The following is a 19,083-nucleotide window of genomic DNA, read 5'->3' as shown; positions in this document are numbered from 1 at the left end:
ACTAGTCTTGAGTCTATGTGTTCCTCCCAAAAGATTTTAGTGTCATTCGGGGACGAATATTCCTAAGGGCGGGATAATGTAACACTAGAATCATATGTTGATATAAGGTTAGTAACACTTTCATTGGGCCTAGAATAAGGTTAATAAAACATTTAGGATGTTTTGGACTCAAGACATCAAGAAACGTCCATGACTTCCGGAAGCTAGTCTAATTTAACTAATAAAACGTCCTTTTGTTTTGGGAAGGTTTAGAGGCTTTTTATGAGGTATAAAGCTTTTCAAAATAACCTTAAATAGGTATTACCTATTATATAGAGTGAAAAGACCCCAAACATGGCTTCTAGATGCAAGGGCAGCAGCCAAATTACACATAGGAGAAATATGTCCGCATCGCGGACTTTGATGGACCTTGGTCAAATTTAAAGTTTTTATCACAGGAGGTTTGTGGACTCCACTCTATCAAAAAATAATATAGAATATCTTGTGGGAGAAGCTCCGCATCGCCGACTTATTCCCTGACGAAAATCTGAGATTGGGAATTCAAGTATGACTTCATTAAAGGTTTAACTTAAGTGAGGATTCTTTTATGTATTAAATGGTAGGTTTATATATTGATTTTCAGTCAGTTTTTCTCACATGTTACTCACTCAAATAAAATCTCCAAAATAAAAACCTAAAAGCTCTTACCTCTATCTACTTTCTCTCTCTATTCAACATCCATTCAAGGAAGAAGAAAGCTTGAAGAAGAAGACCAATTTCTCTAGGATTTCACTTTAATTTCGTGGATTAATCTTCATTATGGTATGGTTTCTTCGCTCTTGGGATTCCTTTCCCAAAGATTTCCTCTCAAAGTTGATTTCTAAAGCATCCAATTTTAAGGGTTTTTCTATTCTAATGGGTTTCCATGAAGACATCAAATTGATGGTTGATTATGTCACATCCCAAGACAAAGCCCTATAATTTAGGGTACAATCTCGATTTTTAACCAGCGTACTCGACCTTATGGAGGTCCTATACATGACTTTTCATATCATTTAACGCATAAACCTAGTGAAAAGTAGTACGAAATTAAAACTTTTCACAAAACATAACATAGTCTTTAAAAAAATCATTCATATAAAGCAATAGGAAATACTATGTCTCAATCTCATCATCTTAAGACAAAAGAATACCTGCGACATTGCCCATACTTCAAGATACGAATATAGAAATACTTAGTCTATTACAATACCTCAAATGAAAACATAAAAGGAATATGTATTCTAGTCAAGTGAGGACATACTTCAACTTCTCTTGAACGATATTCTAAATCCAAGTCTTCTTTTACCAAAACCTCCTCACCTACCAAGAACTATATGTCTCAATCTCATCATCTTAAGACAAAAGAATACTTGCGACATTGCCCATACTTCAAACTACGAATATAGAAATACTTAGTCTATTACAATACCTCAAATGAAAACATAAAAGGAATATGCATTCTAGTCAAGTGAGGACATACTTCAACTTCTCTTGAACGATATTCTAAATCCAAGTCTTCTTTTACCAAAACCTCCTCACCTACCAAGAAGTATATAGATAGATAAAAACATGGCGTTAGTACAACCACATGTACTAAGTATCGCTTTATGCATAAAAATCAAGAAAACGGACTTTTATTAAAAATATAAGTCTTTTCATTTAAAAATCATATTATAATCAAAAGATAAATATTTAACAACTTAGAAAAACATAGATAATATTAAACCAAAGATCATAATTTTTAAGATACTTTACATTGACCTCAACTCACTGTACGATGAAGTTGCAAACCTTCACTTTTGACACCCCTTAGCATGTAATTATCCCACTCAAAGCTATCCTAAGATTCACTTAAGTCACCCAAATAGAAACCGCCCATACACCCTCTCAATATGTGCCTAAACGACCCTTAACATTATTGATAATGAGTCATATACACACTTACAAGCATCATAAACATTAATGTAAGATTCTTCTACCAAAGTTGACTCTATGTCTCACTTGACTGAGTTGTGAAGCCACCACCCATACAATCCCTTACGCACACACTTAAGATATCCTATAGACTCCCTATAATATAATCATCCTCACTTAATACGCAAACACATAGATGATGTGACATTCTCTTTCCAAAGTCTATCAAAAGACCTACTTAAGTAAAATAAGAAGATAACATCCATAGTTACCTGTTCATGATTACCTGAATAGTCCTTAAGACTACCTAAGGCTTCGAACATGTCCACAACACCAAAAATCTTACCTAGCAAGAGTCATCCTCAAGAATTCCAAACATCTGACATGAAGAGATCATCTCGTATGCCCTCTTCATACTTTAGATAAGGAATCCTTAAGTCAGTTTAGATTAGGTACTTATTAGTTCACATACTTCTTAACATAAGTCATTATTTCATTAGTTTATTAAGATTCATACATCACATAAAGCACATTCAAGTAATGTGATTGGTCAAGACCAAGGAACTTCGAGTAACACCTTCAAAGTCTATTGTGCAATGTCTAGATAACGTCCCATACCACCACCTAAAACTCATAAACTTCTCTAATGCTAATAGGTATTCCATGTGATGAGAATAGGAAATAAGCAATATAGAAAATGATAGCAATACATGGAATCTAGATTTCTTTCTTACTACGATGAGGTTGTTCTACTTTCCAAGGGTAGAACTTTGAAACATCCCATGTAGTCACATGGTTAAGGAATATGAAGGGCATACATTGTAATCTAGTCTCACTCTTTAACTAGAACGACTTCCCCTTACCATACTCAGTCGGTGCTAGCCTTATTTCTCATAGAGTAATTAAAACATTAGGTTAACATAAAAGGATTCCATAACAAGTTCATAGGCCAATCACATTTACCCTAAAAAATAAGGTCCACTAGGTCTACATTACAATGGATACATGAAGCTCATGATGACTTTCTTAAGGATTAGTATTTTATTGTTCCATCCAATTAACCTTAAATCTATCATTCCTTTACTTTGAAGGATACCATTACCGCTTACGACTTCAACAATCTTAACATTACCAATAAATAAAGATTTCCACATAAAAGACTCTCTTAGGTTAATTAAGGTTACATGTCATTCATACATTGAAGACTAATAGTGATAAAACCCTGAATAAAGATATCACATATTCATAGTCATATATACATCAAGAAAGGGACACAAGTCAACCAAGACAATTAACCATATACTTAACTTTTATTTCATAATGCAAGTCATTCTAGAAGAACCTAGAAACAACCCTAACATCTTCAATCATCCTATATAATATAATAACATCATCCATGAAATCAACATAGACTCATATAGCCATGTAGGAATAACCAAGACTTAACTCCAACAGCACACACATAATGACAAAGGCATATTCTAACATGGTCACCTAAGACAACATGAATAAAAGAATACATATATGACTCCACATGTAGATAGATATTGTTATGCTTCACATAATCAATCTACACAAATAGTCATATTCCTTCAAGTAATTGTCAACAAGTCCAAGATCATCATATGGTATAAAGTAACGCCGACAAAGCCACATCAAGTGCAAGTAAAGCATATAATACCGTAACCATAAGTGGATCATACCAATCACAATATAATCAAAGTATAAATAACATCAAACTAAAAGAAATAGGGCAGCATACCCCCACATTATCCTCAACACTTCAATCCAATGTCAAATTACTCAATTCGATAACACAAGACCCTCACCCAAGGCCATAACCGATAATTCAACATAAAAACTAAAATAATAAATGAACTAGGTAAGATCAATGTAAATTCATCAATCAACTACAACCTAGATATACAATTATTACATCAATGAATATCCCACATAAAACTACATAAGAATTCATCAACATTAGGTCAATATCAAGTAACCCAAAGCTTAGTCAAAAACTAGGGTTCATCAAATTCATGGGTTCAAAGGTAAATAAGATTAAAATAATCAATACAATATCAATCTAATCCATAATAGACGCTTAAAAACAATTGAAATCATAAAATTGAACAATTCAACTTTAGAAACTTTAAAAACACCTTGAGAATTAGGGCTACTTGATGAAGAGAGTTTCAAGGATCAATATACATACCTTGATGAAGATAATTATTCAATTTTATGAAAAATTTCAAATCAAAACGTCAAATCCAAGCCGTTCCTTTATTTTGGACATCAATGGAGACTTTGGGATTTCGTAAGGGATTTTGGGGTTTTTATTTGGAAGAACAAAATTTTCTAAGAGTTTATCACTTATATACACTTTTAACATAAACAATATACACCTTAGGAGCCGCCGATGTCTATTTTTTTAAGTGGGGTGAATTAACAAATTCACCCCTAGCTTGGGGTGAATTAACAAATTCACCCCTAGCTTGGTAGTGAAACTGCACGCAAGGACAGCCCACAGACGACTTCCCATCGACGGGGCGTAAGCCCATTTAAGGTCCATTCTGGCGACTGTCGATGGGTTCAGAGGCTTTGAACAGGTATATTTGATACCCCGTATAAGTATATACCCACGCGTATAACCCATGGACCGTCGACCAGGCTATTGGTCGTCGATTGGCTTCCGTAGGTGAGGCTGTCTTGGGCAGTCTTGGCCACCAACTTGGGTCCTTCCACAAGGAACCTTGGATAGTCCTTGGGGATAATTTCCTGGACATTTACAAACCAAGTACAATATTCTATTATCTTATAACCTCTCACATAAATTTCATCCAAAAACACGTAAAACTCGACGAAACACGCCTAGAGACACAAGGTCATTTCAAGGCACATCTTTCGAACGTCATGGACGTTCTTGGACGTTTGACCTCCAAACTCCACGAAACACGACACACTTCCTATACATGCTATAATAACTCATTTAAGGACCTTAAAACATTATGTATCACACCTTAACACACAGAAGCACAAATGAGGAACATAGTTGACTTAGTCGTCGAACGTCTTTGTTATCCCTTGACGTTTGAGTTCCAATGCACCTAATACTTTAGATACTGCCTCTATACAATATATTAGACCTATTAAGGACCTTATAACATCAATACATACATGTTAGGATCAAGTTCACCTAGGTTATTTTTGGATTCTTACAATCTCCCCCACTTAGACCACATTTTCCCTAGGCATGATAGTCAAATTTGCTTGAGTAGTCACAACATGGGATAAGGCAAGCAAATTCTCTCTAATCTCTGGATTAGTGAAGACTGAATGAACCACCGGCACCCCATTACCTCCTTCCACATTAGGAACATGATCACCTTGGGGATGCACTTGAGCAACTTGGGCACCTTGGACACCTTCCCCATCTTGAGATACTTGCTCAACTTGAGGAGAAATCTCCTCATTCATCCTCTCCTCTTCCAACATTCTAGCTGCCATTCTTCTAGTATTCATCTCCTAGAAACACAAGGAAACACCTACTATAACCTACCAGTAGGTAAGCTATATCGTAACCCAGAACAACACGTAATGGGTGTGAGGGTTGAAACTAAACAAGACTAAGAAGAATTACTATAACAACATAAGCAAACAAAAACATAAATAGAATTAAGGATCCCTCCCAGAACCTGGAATCACTAAGATAGAGCTACAAACAACACGATTACAAGTCCCAACAGTGAACCAACAAAACTAGACTGTCTCGAAAAGTAAAGATAATTCTTTAAATAAACAGATTGAGACTGAAATAGTACAAAATGTCGTGTGCTCACCCTTGTCTCCAGACCAAAAATGCCCCAAACTCAATCAACGATAGCTACTGGTGCACGGACGTGCATCCTGAAACTAGATGCAGAGAGTAGTATGAGAACCAAATATCAGGTAGCCAGTAGGCATCATAGGCCGACTAAACTAGAAAAGTAAAGCAATATGAAAAGACAAAATCACATAACTAGAGGTCAAGAACGAAAGGCTAAGTAACACGGTAATGCACACAAGTGAATAAAGATTTACCTAAATTAATATAAAAAAAGCTAACTACACCTAACTAGACTCCCCCCTAAGACAAGAAGGTACACTTGTGCACAAGTTTAAATTAAAACCCGAACAGATTCCCATAAGCCCGACGAGTACACAAAATAACTATAACTTAAGGAGAAGATAACTCAAGGCCAAAGAACACCGAACCAAATAGTAGAATCTGATGGTACGAAGGTCAGGCCTTGAACCGTACGCTCACCATAATTACACAAGTAGACAATTACAAACTAAAAGTAACTGAGTCCGGACCTGTAACCGGATGCTCTACATACTTGAGGCGCACCTCTAACCGGATACTCTACATAAGTATGTGAATGGTCGAGGCCAGATCTTAGATCAGGATACATATTAAGAAGTATAATCATAACATTTACTCTACCGCACGACGTAGGAGTAAAACAAAAGGGAAACTCTATCGTCCTATAGCCTCTTGCCCATAGATATGTCGCGACTCACACCGATGGTCAAGACTCTACAAGATGTGACTTGATGAGACTTTTCGATTCCTTAGACTACTTTCACAAACCTATGCTCTAATACCAAGCTTGTCACATCCCAAGACCACACCCTAGAATTTAGGGTACAATCGCGGATTATAACTGGCATACTCGACCTCTTGAAGGTCTTATACAAGCCCATTAATATCATTCATCTCATAAACATAGTGAGAAGTATTGCAGTATAAAAACATTTCACAAAACATAACATAGTTTTTAAAAAAATCTTTCATATAAAGCAATAGGAAACACTAAGTCTAAATTTCATCATCTTAAGATACAAGAATACTTGGGACACGGCCCGTTCTTACAAATACGAATATAGAAATACTTAGTCTATTACAATACTTCAAATGAAAACATAAAAGACATATATGACATCAACTCAAGTGAGGACATACTTCAACTTCTCTTAAACGACCTTCTAAGTCCAAGTCTTCTCTTCCTAAAAGCTCCTCACCTACCGAGAACTATATAGATAAATAAAAACATGTGGTTAGTACAACCACATGTACTAAGTATGGCATTATGCGTAAACATCATGAAAATGATATTTTATTAAAAGTATGAATATTTTCACTTAAAAATCATATTATAATCAATAGAACAACATTTAAAAACTTAAAACACATAAGATTGGATTCAACCAAAGATCATAATTTTTGAAGCCACTTTACACTGAACTCAACTCACTGTGACAGTGAATTTTTTCATTGTACAGTGAAGTTGCAAACCGTCACTTTAGACACTCCTTAGCATGTAATCATCCAAATCAAAGCTATCCTAAGATACACTTAAGTCACAGAAAGAGAGACCACCCATACACCCTCTTTAGATGTCCCTAAACGACCCTTAAGATTACTTATAAAGAGTCACATACACACTTACACGGACCACAAACATCAAGATAAGATTCTTCTACCAAAGGTGACTCTAAGTCTCACTTGAGTGAGTTGTGAAGCGACTTCCTATAAAATCCTTACGTACACACTTAAGAGATCCTATAGATCCCCTAGAATAGAATCATCCTCACTTAACACACCATCACATAGATTATATGACATTCTCCTTCTAATGTCTATGAAAAGACATACTTAAGTAGATCAAGAAGAGAATGTGCATAGTAACTTCTTCAAGATTCCCTAGATAGTCCTTAAGACTATTTAAGGCTTAGATGATGTCAACAAAACCAAACATCTTCCCTAACTACAGTCATCTTCAAGACTTCCAAAGATAAGACATGAAGAGATCATCACTTATGCCCTCTTCACACTTTTGCTAAGGAATATTCAGGTTACTTAATATTAGGTACTTATTCATTTACATACTTATTAACATAAGTCATTAGTTAATTAGTTCATTAAGACTCATACATCACATAATGGACATTCAAGTAATGGTTTTGGACAAGACCTAGGAACTCCAAGTAACACCTTCAAAGTCTATTGTGCAATGTCTAGATTGTGTCCCATACCACCACGTAAACCTCATTAAATTCTCTAATGCTAATAGGTATTACATATTAAGAGAATATTCAATAACCGACAAACACCATGATAGAAATATATGGAATCCGGAGTTCTATCCTACTCCGATGAGGTTATTCTACTTGCCAAGAGTAGAACTTTGACACATCCCATGTATGCACATGGTTAAGGAATATGAAGGGCATAGCTTGTAATATAGTCTCACTCTTTAACTAGAACTACTTCCGCTTACCATACTAACTCGGTGCCAGACTTCTTTCTCATAGAGTAATTCAAACTTTAGGTTCACATAAAAGGGTTCCACAACAAGTTCATAAGCCAATCACATTTACCCTACCAAAGAAGGTCCACTAGGGCTACCACACAATGGAGAAAAGAAGCTTAAGTCTCCTTTACCTTGAAGTATACCATTATGACTTACGACTTAAACAATCTTAACATTACCAATAAATCAAGGTTTTCACATAAAAGACTATCTTAAATTCATGAAGTTCATATGTTATTCATACACTCAAGACTAAGAGTTGTAACACCCCAAATAAAGACATCACATATTCATAATCATATATACATTAAGTAAGGGACACAAACCAACTAAGATAAGACACCACATACTTCATTTTTAACTCATAATGAAAGTCATTCTAGAAGCACCTAGAAACAACCTTAACATCTTGAAGTCATCCTATATACTATCATAACATCATCAAAGAAATCATCATAGACTCACATAGAGAGTAGGAATAACCAAGATTCAAATCTAACACTACACACATAATGACAAAAGCATAGTCTAACATGGTCATCTAAAACAACATGAATAGAAATACATATATGACTCCACATATAGATAGATATTGTCATGATTCACATAATAAAACTACATAAATAGTAATATTACTTCAAGTAGTTGTCAATAAGGACAAGATCATCATATTGAATAAAGTAACGCTGACAAGGCCACATCAATTGCAAGTAAAGCAGATTACACTATCACCATAAGTGGACCATACAAATCACAATAGAATCGAAGTATAAATAACGTCAAACTAAAGCAAAGAGGGCAGCATACCCTCAGATCACCCACAAAATTTCAATCCAAAGTCAAATTACTAAATTCGATAACACAAGAGCGTTACCCAAGGCCATAACAAACATTTCAACATAAAAGCTACAATAATAAATGAACTACATCAAATCAATGAAAATTCATCAATCTAATAAAACCTAGATATCAATTTATTACATTAATGAATAGCCCACATAATACTTCATGAGAGTTCATCAACGTTAGATCAATATCAAGTAACCAAAAAACATAGTAAATAATTAGGGTTTATCTAACTCATGGGTTCATAGGTATTTTAGATTAAAATCATCAATACAATATCAATCTATTCCATAATAGACGTTTAAAATAATTGATGCAAGATCCCATGGAAGAATCATGAAATTGGACAATTCAACTTAGAAATATTGAAAACATCTTGAGAATTGGGAATCCTTTATCAAGAGAGCTTAAATGTTAAATATACATACCTTTATGAAGCTAATTCTTCACTTTGATGAAGACTTTCAACTCAAAAAGTCACCTCCAAGCTATTCCTTGATTTTGGACTTCAATGGACACTTTGAGATTTCTTACGGGATTCTGGGGTTTTGATTTGAGAAAATGAAATATTATAATAGTTTAACACTTATATACACTTTTAAAATACCCAATATACCCCTTAGGAACCTCCAAAGACTATTTTTGGATGTGGGGTGAATTTACAAATTCACCCCTAACTTGGCAGTGAAACTGTCATGCTGGCAACCGTCGATGGGTTTAGAGGCTTGGAACAGGTAGCCTTTCAACATACGCTAAGTGTATACCCATTCGCATCACCCACGGACCTTTGACTAGGCTACTGGCCGCCGATTGGATTCCATAGGTAAGGCTGTCTTGGGCAGTCTTTGCAACCAACTTTGGTCCTTCCTCAAGGACCCTTGGATGGTCCTTAGGGATAATTTCCCGGACGTTTCAAACCCAAATACTTGTATCTGTTATTTTAGCATATCTCAATAAATTTCATCCAAAACGAACACGTATAATTCGAAGACACATGCCTAGACTCACAAGGTCATTTCAAGGCACATCTTTCGAACGTTATGGACGTTCTTGGATGTTTGACCTGCAATCTCCAAGAAACTCTACAAACAGACTATAAATGCTCTAATAACTCATTTAATGAACTTATAACCCCATTAATAACACCTAATCACATATAACCACATATGAGGCACATAGGTGACTTAGTCATTGAACGTCATGGTCGTACCTTGACATTTGACTTCCAATGCACCTAATACTTTAGCTACTGACTCTATGCCATATATTAGATCTATTTAGGACCTTTAAACATCAATACCAAAATATTAGTCTCTATTTAATCTATGTTATTATCGGGGTCTTACAGATTATGACTAATTGTGATTGCCTATCACTTATGAAGTGTATATTATTAGGTAATTGATTTTAATTTATGAAATTTCATCTAGATCATTTCCCTTCCCAAAATTCCCCAAATCATGGATCTTACTTATGATTTTATGGAAAATGATCAATAAATTCATTGTTAGACTTGTTTTATCTATTATAATTCATTCATGGACTTCCTAGGGTAACATATTGTTGGGATTGGATCTATTTCTTGAAGAATTGATGATGAACGCTTTCCCCCCTAAACGTACACTATTAATTCAAGTTAATTAGGAATGTGATGCTGCAATTGATTTCATTATTATGTAAACTACTAATCTATGATGATATTACACCCACTATTGGGTTTAATTGGACCTGTTGATGGTTAAACCTTGCTGAAGGCTTGTGAAGGAGATTGAGGTAAGTCTTGCGGTCTTAATCCTTTACTCAATTATGATTATTAGTGTTAAGTTACGATTTTTTATTGAATTATACCTTATGAAAAGATTGCTTACGGTTGGTATGATGTTTAATTGGAATGTCGTAAATTATGACTTGTGAGTTATTGGATAACATGTAATTATATAAGGATGGTGATGATACCTATGTGCCTTATCATAATGTGAATGTGAATGTGCTAACCTCAAATGTGTGAATTGTGATGAAAGGACAATACTCATAAAAATCCTATTGAACTATGATGATGATAATATAAGGGATCGACCCTATGACCTACATTAAGCTATGATGATTAATAAAGTCTTAAGATATTTTAAAAAGGTACTCTAGCTTAGCACCGAGTCAACTTGTAGGTGAGAGGTGACGTCTTTCCAAGGAGGGAAGGTAGGGTTCACCCGGGTTCTCATGTGGTGGATAGCCTCATAGTCTAAAAAGGGCATACAATGATGTTTCCATGAAATCCCCCAAGATCAATTAACTATGTTGCGACGATAGGAATACTACCTAGTGGATCAACCAATATGCAATGTTCATGTTTTCTCTTACTTTGGCCACTAGACCACCTTCCATCGGTTTAAGGTTTTACAACACCAAATTCCACACTTAGCTCTTGTGGTCTATGACGTTTTAGTCAAGTGTTTCCAAAAGAAAAATAAATTATGGTAGTAAATACTAACTAGGATGACTTAAGAGGTTGACTTATCCTTGGTAGGGGTATTAGACTCTACCTATTCCTTACACAAGTTTTCCTTGAGGGAAGGCTTAGGAGGTTGTTCTTATGATCTTATGATCTTCTAAATTGATGATTATGTATATGTTGATTTTACATGTTATTGATTCTATGTGGTGTTAGTTTCATTTTGAACATGTTGTTTGCCTATATTGCCAAAATATGAGGAGGATTACTGTTGATGCTATGTTATGTGAAGTTAGGATTTGTTTATGATCCTTTATTTGCTTACTTGATTAAGTAGGGTTATGGGGCTTTACTTGGTCATTGCACTTGTAGGATAAATGATGGGTTGTGGGTAAGGGTCCTGATTTTTTTGATGATATTATGAACTCTTTTATATGTTGACTTGACTATACTTCATGATGTTGGTGTTGTGTTTTATATGGCCTTGACTTTTGAGTTATTTGTAAATTGGTTTATATGGGTTCTTTGATGTGCATAATGGATTTTCAAAGTAAATTAGAATGTTTTGAACAAATTTACTCTTTAGCATGATTTCAATTGTTTTATGTGGATATACTCATACTTATTAAAAGTGTGTAATTACCCATGTGTTATGTTTACAACAAAATGTAGGGTCCGGCCGTAGAGATTATAGTTTGCCTTTGAAGACTACATGGATATACATCAAGTGTTTCCGAGAAGATGCCCCTATCAAGCTACTGATGTTGTTCAACCTATAAGACTTCTACTTCTTTCCTTTAAATTTTGAGATGATTGTTACATATATAACACTTTTTAAATTAAAGACAAGTCTTAGATCCTAACGTAGGAGTCATGGGGTCTAAGAATTATTTCAGTCCTATTTTAACGAATATAAATCATTTAGGAAGATTAAGAACCAAAATGACCAAGGAAGTCCATGACGTTCGGAAACTAGTTCTAAGGGGTACTACCGTGCCTTAGCCTATTTGACTAGCTATAAGGAGTCGGAAATCTATGAAATTTAGGTAGAAGGTTGTGTAAAATGTTTTAAGGATGATTCATGGTCGAAATGTCAGGGTACGACTCCCCAAGGACTAACCAAGGGCCCTTGAGGAGGACCCTAGCATATAGGAGGCAATACTGAATAGGCAGTGTGCAACCATGAGAAGCCATCAACGACTTGTGTGTGGCTCGACGAGGCGTCGATGTCCACCATCGTCCCACACTTAGCCAAAATGTTGGATGCCATAAGATGTGATGTCTCTGAACTTAACGACGGTTCTGTAGCACGATAGGCACAGTGCCTGGTGACTCACAGATGGCCGGTCATTCAGTGTCTCGTCTGTGAGGGTCCAGTTTCCTGCAAAACTTAAGTTAGTTTAATTTAATTAGTTAAGGGGTTAGGTGATTAATCGGGGTTTAATGAAATATAATTAAGTCAATTAATGCCCAATATAAAGACCCCAACCCTCATTAATCTAAACACAACTCACAAAATAAACTCTCTCCTTTCTCTCTTCTTCTGTCTCTATATGGATGCCACCATTGAAAACAGGCTAGGGGGAGGTTTTGGGGTCTTGAAAGGGTCGTATTCACCATCAAAGCTTCATCAAACGCTAAGGTATGGGATATAATTCACCTTTGAGACTCTTTCCTCAAAGGGTTCATTTAAAATTGATTTCAAAAGTTGAGTTTTCATGTGGGTTTCATCCAATTACGAAATTGATTTTGTGAACTCAGTTGTTTATGTATTCTTTAGACTATAATGGATATATTAACATGTATTTTAACTTCATTAGCATTATTGGTGATGGTTTGACCTAAATGAAGAATATGATCCTTAACCCTTAACCCTAGGTTTATCTTGATGTAAATTGGCTTGTGATTGTTTCAATTGTATTGATTATGGGTTAAATTACTATACGATCATATTGTTACACCAATAATTAACAATTTAGAATGAATTTTTGTCTTTAATGCAAATCTTTAGAAGTGATCTAGGTTATGAAAATTGGCCTAAGTAATTTTTTTTAAGCATTGATTTGATATTGAATTATTGTGTAGTGACTCTTCTTGTATTGTTATCATGTTTATTATTGAATTATTATGTTGAACATCTAAATTGTCTTGAATTGAGGTTTTATGGTAAGGCCTAAATGATGAACCATAAAGGAGACTTAGTAAGCCTTGGAATCTCTATGTTTAATTCCAAATGTGATTAATTGTGGTTAAGTCATGAAGTTATATTGGAGTATGTCTTATATTAGCATGATAGGGTGGTATAATGTTGAAATGGAATTTCTTGATTACGTTGTGAGGTTGATTAAGGTGTATGTGATATAAGGATGGTGATGACTATCTATGTGCCTTGATATGCAATTAAATGCTAACGTGTAAACCTCACTTATATGAATTGTGATGAAAGGACTATACTCATGCATTTCTTATTGAGCTATTGATGATGATGATTATACAAGGGGTGGAGAATATGACCTTAACCAATCTATGATTTATAATCAAAGGCTTAAAGACATTTCAATAAAGTGACTTAGCTTAGCACTAACTGAACTTGACAATGGGAGGTGATGACTTCCCAAAGAGGAAGATTTGCCCTATAGTTCTATATGAGATGTTGACTTCCCAAAGAGGAATACTCATCCGACGTATTCCCATTAGAGGAGGCCCCAACTACGAAGTGGTATCAAGAGGGAACATACTATCTCTTTGTTCTTGAACGATGTTGGCCCCGTACGAAGACTAGCTAGTGGATCTACCTAGAAAGCTACAATTATGATGGTTTTAGTTTTTCCTATAGACCACCTTCCATCGATGTAAGGTTTTACAACACCGGATTATACACTTAGCTCTTGTGGTCTGTGTCGGTTAAGGCAAGTGTTCCTTAAATTAAAATTAATTAATGAAGTACAAACTAACTAATGTGACTTGAGAGGTTAAACTTAGCCTAGGTAGGGATATAGGACTCAACTTATGGCTTGCACTAGTTGACCTTGATGGAATCTTTACGAAGTTGACATTATGTATGTATATGACAATGACGTATATGATGATATTATATTAATACTACAATTAAAATGATATTTTATGATCATTAGTTATGCATATGAACATGTAATTGGATTATATTGTTAAAGTTGGACATTGCTTATGTTTTCTTGTTATGTCTACTTGGTTAAGCAAGGTTATAGGGCTTTAGTTGGTCATTGCACTTGTCTACATGATAAGTATTCATGAGTAGATGTCTTGCTTATTATGATATGATTAACTCTTATTTAAGCTTGTGATGTTATTCCTCGATGATAGGGTTGAAGTAAATTATGGTTTCAAGTATGTTGATATGCATATTACTTGTTTGAGTTAGTAAGCATATTTGGTTAATTGGTATGACTTGCTTGATTATGGATGAGTCTTTTTAAAGGGTTAAATGGCATGTTTTGACGAAATGTCCCTTCTTAGCATGTTTTGCTATTATATGTCCATATGGTCTCATACTAAGTACATGTGGAGTACTAATCCCATTTTCTTCCTTCTTCCAAAACATTTTAGGTTCCACTCGTTGAATGCCCAGTCGGGATGACTTGAAGAAGGCTTTGATATTTTCTATCATCTAAATGGGTAGGTCCCAACTTTTCGGGGGCGATTCCAATATCTTGCCTGTAAAATTCCTTTGTTTTTGTAATACTTTTATGTTCATTCCACTTTTATTGTGTACGACTTGTATAAGCCTACATGTGGCTTCTTTACATTTGATGTAGGGCTATGCCCAAATTCTGATGATTATTTAGATGGTATGAGTTGAGAAAATCTTTGAGACTATCTTTCTATCCTATATATATGTATGTGCAATAAAAGTAGAAGACTGTGTAACCTTCCTATACAAAGGGTCTAGGTATACATAAATATATTATGTGTATGTAGTGGTCTATGAAGGTTTTAAATTTTTCCGCATTTTTAACCTATGAATGTAATGACATGAGACAAAGGGGCTATTCTTTGTCCTCAAAGAGGACGACAAGTCGGTTTCGTCTAGGGGGTCAATCTGGATGTGACAACATAAGACTATACGAGCCTCTTTGTTGTAATGAAGTATGGGTTAAGCCCAAATTGTTGTATTCCTTTTAGATGGTTCTAATATGAGACATATTATAGACTTCCTATGAGACTATGTTCCTACACTATGTATGTGAAATAAAAGTAGAAGCCTATGTAGTTCTTCCTATTGCGAGGAGTCTAAGTAAACTCCCTAAATATATATTGTGTGTATGTCAGAGGTCTATGTAAACTCAAGGTAGAAGTAACTAAAAAGTTTTAAATTTTCTGGATTTTAAACCTGTGCATGTAATGATATATGATAAGAGGCTTGTCTTCGTTCTCGATGAGGACGATGTTGCCGGTTACGTCTAAAGGGTGCTCCTCAGATATGATATAAACTCATTATTTCTACTATAAATAGTAACAACTTACCTTAGTTATCAAATAGATCAGGGTAACAGAACTTCATGCCAGCCTCGGCCTCCCATGGTGCACCCACAACTAGGTGATTCTTCCATAACACCTTTATGGATGCCACCTTCTTTTTCCTTTAACCTCTTTACTTCTGTATCAAGGATTTCAATAGGAACCTCCTCATAAGAGACGTTCTCTTGAACACCTAGACCTTCAATAGGAAGAATGGACTCGATATCATTGATACACTTCTTAAACATTGAAACATGGAACACCGGATGAACCGAAGCCAATTCACTAGGTAACTTCAACTCGTATGCAACCTTACCTACTCTTTGCAAGATTTCATAGGTACCAACATAACGAGGACTCAACTTCAGTTTCTTGCCACATCTCACAACCCCTTTCATAGATGAAATTTTTAGATACTCCTTATCATCTTTTTCAAATTCTAAATTTCTTCTCATATAGTCGTCATAAGACATTAGCTGACTATAGGCTATTTTCATGCGATTCCTTATCATGTGAAATTTCTCCAAATTATTATAAATAAAATTGGGACCAAAAAGTGAAAAATCACACACTTCAAACCACACAGTTGGAGATCTACATCTCTGTCCATACAACGCCTCAAAAGGAGCCATTGATATAGACGAATGGTAACTATTGTTATAGGAAACTCAACCAAATGCAAGTGTTTAAATCAATTCCCGTTGAAGTCCATTATAAAAGCTCTAAGCATATCCTCAAGGGTTTGAATATTATATTCCTCTTGACCATCCGTCTGAGGATAAAAATCGGTTCTTAGCTTCACCTTGGTAAACAACACTTTTTTGAATGACCTCCAATACCTACATGTGAATTGTGCACCCCTATCGGATATGATGGATAATGGAATACCATGGAGACACGAAATTTTGTCTATGAAGATCTTTGCATAATTCTCAGCCGAGTATGTGGACTTGATGTGACTGAAGTGATAGAATTTTGTCAACATGTCCACAACAACCCATATTGAATCATGTTGCTTTTGTGTCCGAGGAAAACCTACCACTAAATCAATATTATTGTCTTCCCATTTTAATGTTTGAACTTGGATTTCTTGGAGTAAACCACCCGACTTTTGATGTCGGCTTTAACTTGTTGGCAATTGGGACATTTTGCATGAAATTCCCCTATGTCCTCTTTTAAGCCATCCTACAAAAACACTTCTCTAAGGTCATGATACATCTTTGTAGAACCTGGATGAATGGAATAACACGAGCCATGAGCTTCCTTAATAATCCGGTTCCTCATGTCATCAACATTGGGCCCACATAATCTTCATGGATACCTCAAGAAACCACCCCCCCCTAAGGAAAATGACTCATTAATCTTACCAAGAACCGACTACTTCAACTCCATCAATGATTGATCAAGATGTTGCTTAGAACACACCTCAACCACCAAAGACATTCGGAGTTATGATGGACTATGAAACAATCATTTGGAGAATCTTCCAATCTAACCCCCAATCTAGCCAAAGTATGAAAATCTTTCACTAGGTGTTTCTTGGATTCATCTACATGAGACACACTACCCATGGTCATATGACTTAGATAATCAGCAACCACATTGGCTTTGTCAGGGTGGTAGAGAACACTCATGGCATAATGTTTCAACATTTCCAACCACTCCTTTTGAGTAAAAACATATTGAATACTCTTGTGGTCGATATACACATCAAAATGGACACCATACAAATAGTACCTCCATATTTTCAAGGCAAATACCATGGCTGGTAACTCAAGGTAATGAGCTGGATAGTTCTTCTCATGCACCTTAAGTTGTCTAAAAGCATATGCCACTACCTTCCCATGTTGTATAAGAACACACCCCAAGCCCACTCGGGATGCATAACAATATACCATGAATACCTTAGTACCCTCCAGTAAAGTCAACACTGGAGCAGAGGTAAGCCATTCTTTCATGATTTAGAAGCTTCTTTCACATGCCTCCAACAACTCAAAATTCACACTCTGTTGGGTCAAAGTAGTCAAAGGATTTCAATGAGCGCAAAAAAACCACAAACCTCCTATTGTATCCCGCTAGACCCAAAAAGCTCCTAATGTCGGTTGGACTTAATGGCCTAGAGCATTTCTTAACAGCCTCGATTTTCCTTGGATCAACCTCAACCCCCTCTGTAGCAATGATATGACCAAGAAATGTTACTGACCTTAACCAAAACTCACATTTGATATACTTGGAAAATAGTTTGTTATCGTTAAGCACTTGTGACACTACCCTTAAATGATCCTTTTATTCACACTCATTTTTTGAATATACCAAGATGTCGTAACTGAAAACAATGACAAATGAATCTAGGTAACTATGAAACACCCTATTAATTAGATACATATGTGCCTCCGGGGAATTAGAGAGACCAAAGTACATTACAAAGAACTTATTGTGGCTACATCCAGTCCGAAATGTCGTTCTTAGTATATCCTCACTTGTCACACTAAGTTGGTGATACCCCAATGTCAAGTCAATCTTAGAAAAGTATCTTGCACCTTGGAGTTGATAAAAAATGTCGTCAAACCCAGGCATAGGATACTTGTTCTTAATAGTTACTTTATTGAGTTGCGGATAATCAAAGAACATTCTATGGGGCCTATCCTTCTTCTTCACAAACAAAACCGGTGCACCTATGGAGAAATACAAGTTCTATTGAAACCTTTGTCTAGTAAGTCTTTGATTTGAGCTTTCAACTCTTTCAATTCGGCCGGAGCCATCCGATTAGGAGGGATTGAAATGGGACTGGTATTCCGTAGCAAATCTATACCAAAATCAATCTCCCTTTAGGGAGGAAATCCAGAAAGATCGTTAAGAAAGGCCTCCAGAGATTTCCTTAAAACGGTTGTTACGACCCACAAGTACACCCTAGAAGTTAGGGCAACCTTTAGGTCAAAAAAAGCATACTCGACGATTCAAAGGTCTTAACAGGCATCTTAGCTAACATTTATTACATAAGAC

General features: G+C 35.5%; 1 protein-coding gene across 1 annotated transcript; it reads right to left on the bottom strand.

Moving 5' to 3' along the window:
• Positions 1 to 16,103: 16,103 nt before the first annotated feature.
• LOC107003815 lies at positions 16,104 to 16,553 on the bottom strand. Its single transcript, XM_015202086.1, has one exon. It carries the CDS (start codon positions 16,551 to 16,553, stop codon positions 16,104 to 16,106), a length of 450 nt encoding a protein of 149 aa, XP_015057572.1.
• Positions 16,554 to 19,083: the final 2,530 nt, after the last annotated feature.

Source organism: Solanum pennellii, chromosome 11 (assembly GCF_001406875.1).
Source record: "Solanum pennellii chromosome 11, SPENNV200".
NCBI lineage: Eukaryota > Viridiplantae > Streptophyta > Magnoliopsida > Solanales > Solanaceae > Solanum > Solanum pennellii.
Note: the sequence above shows the minus strand (reverse complement) of the source record. Positions and strands in the feature narration are given on the sequence as shown.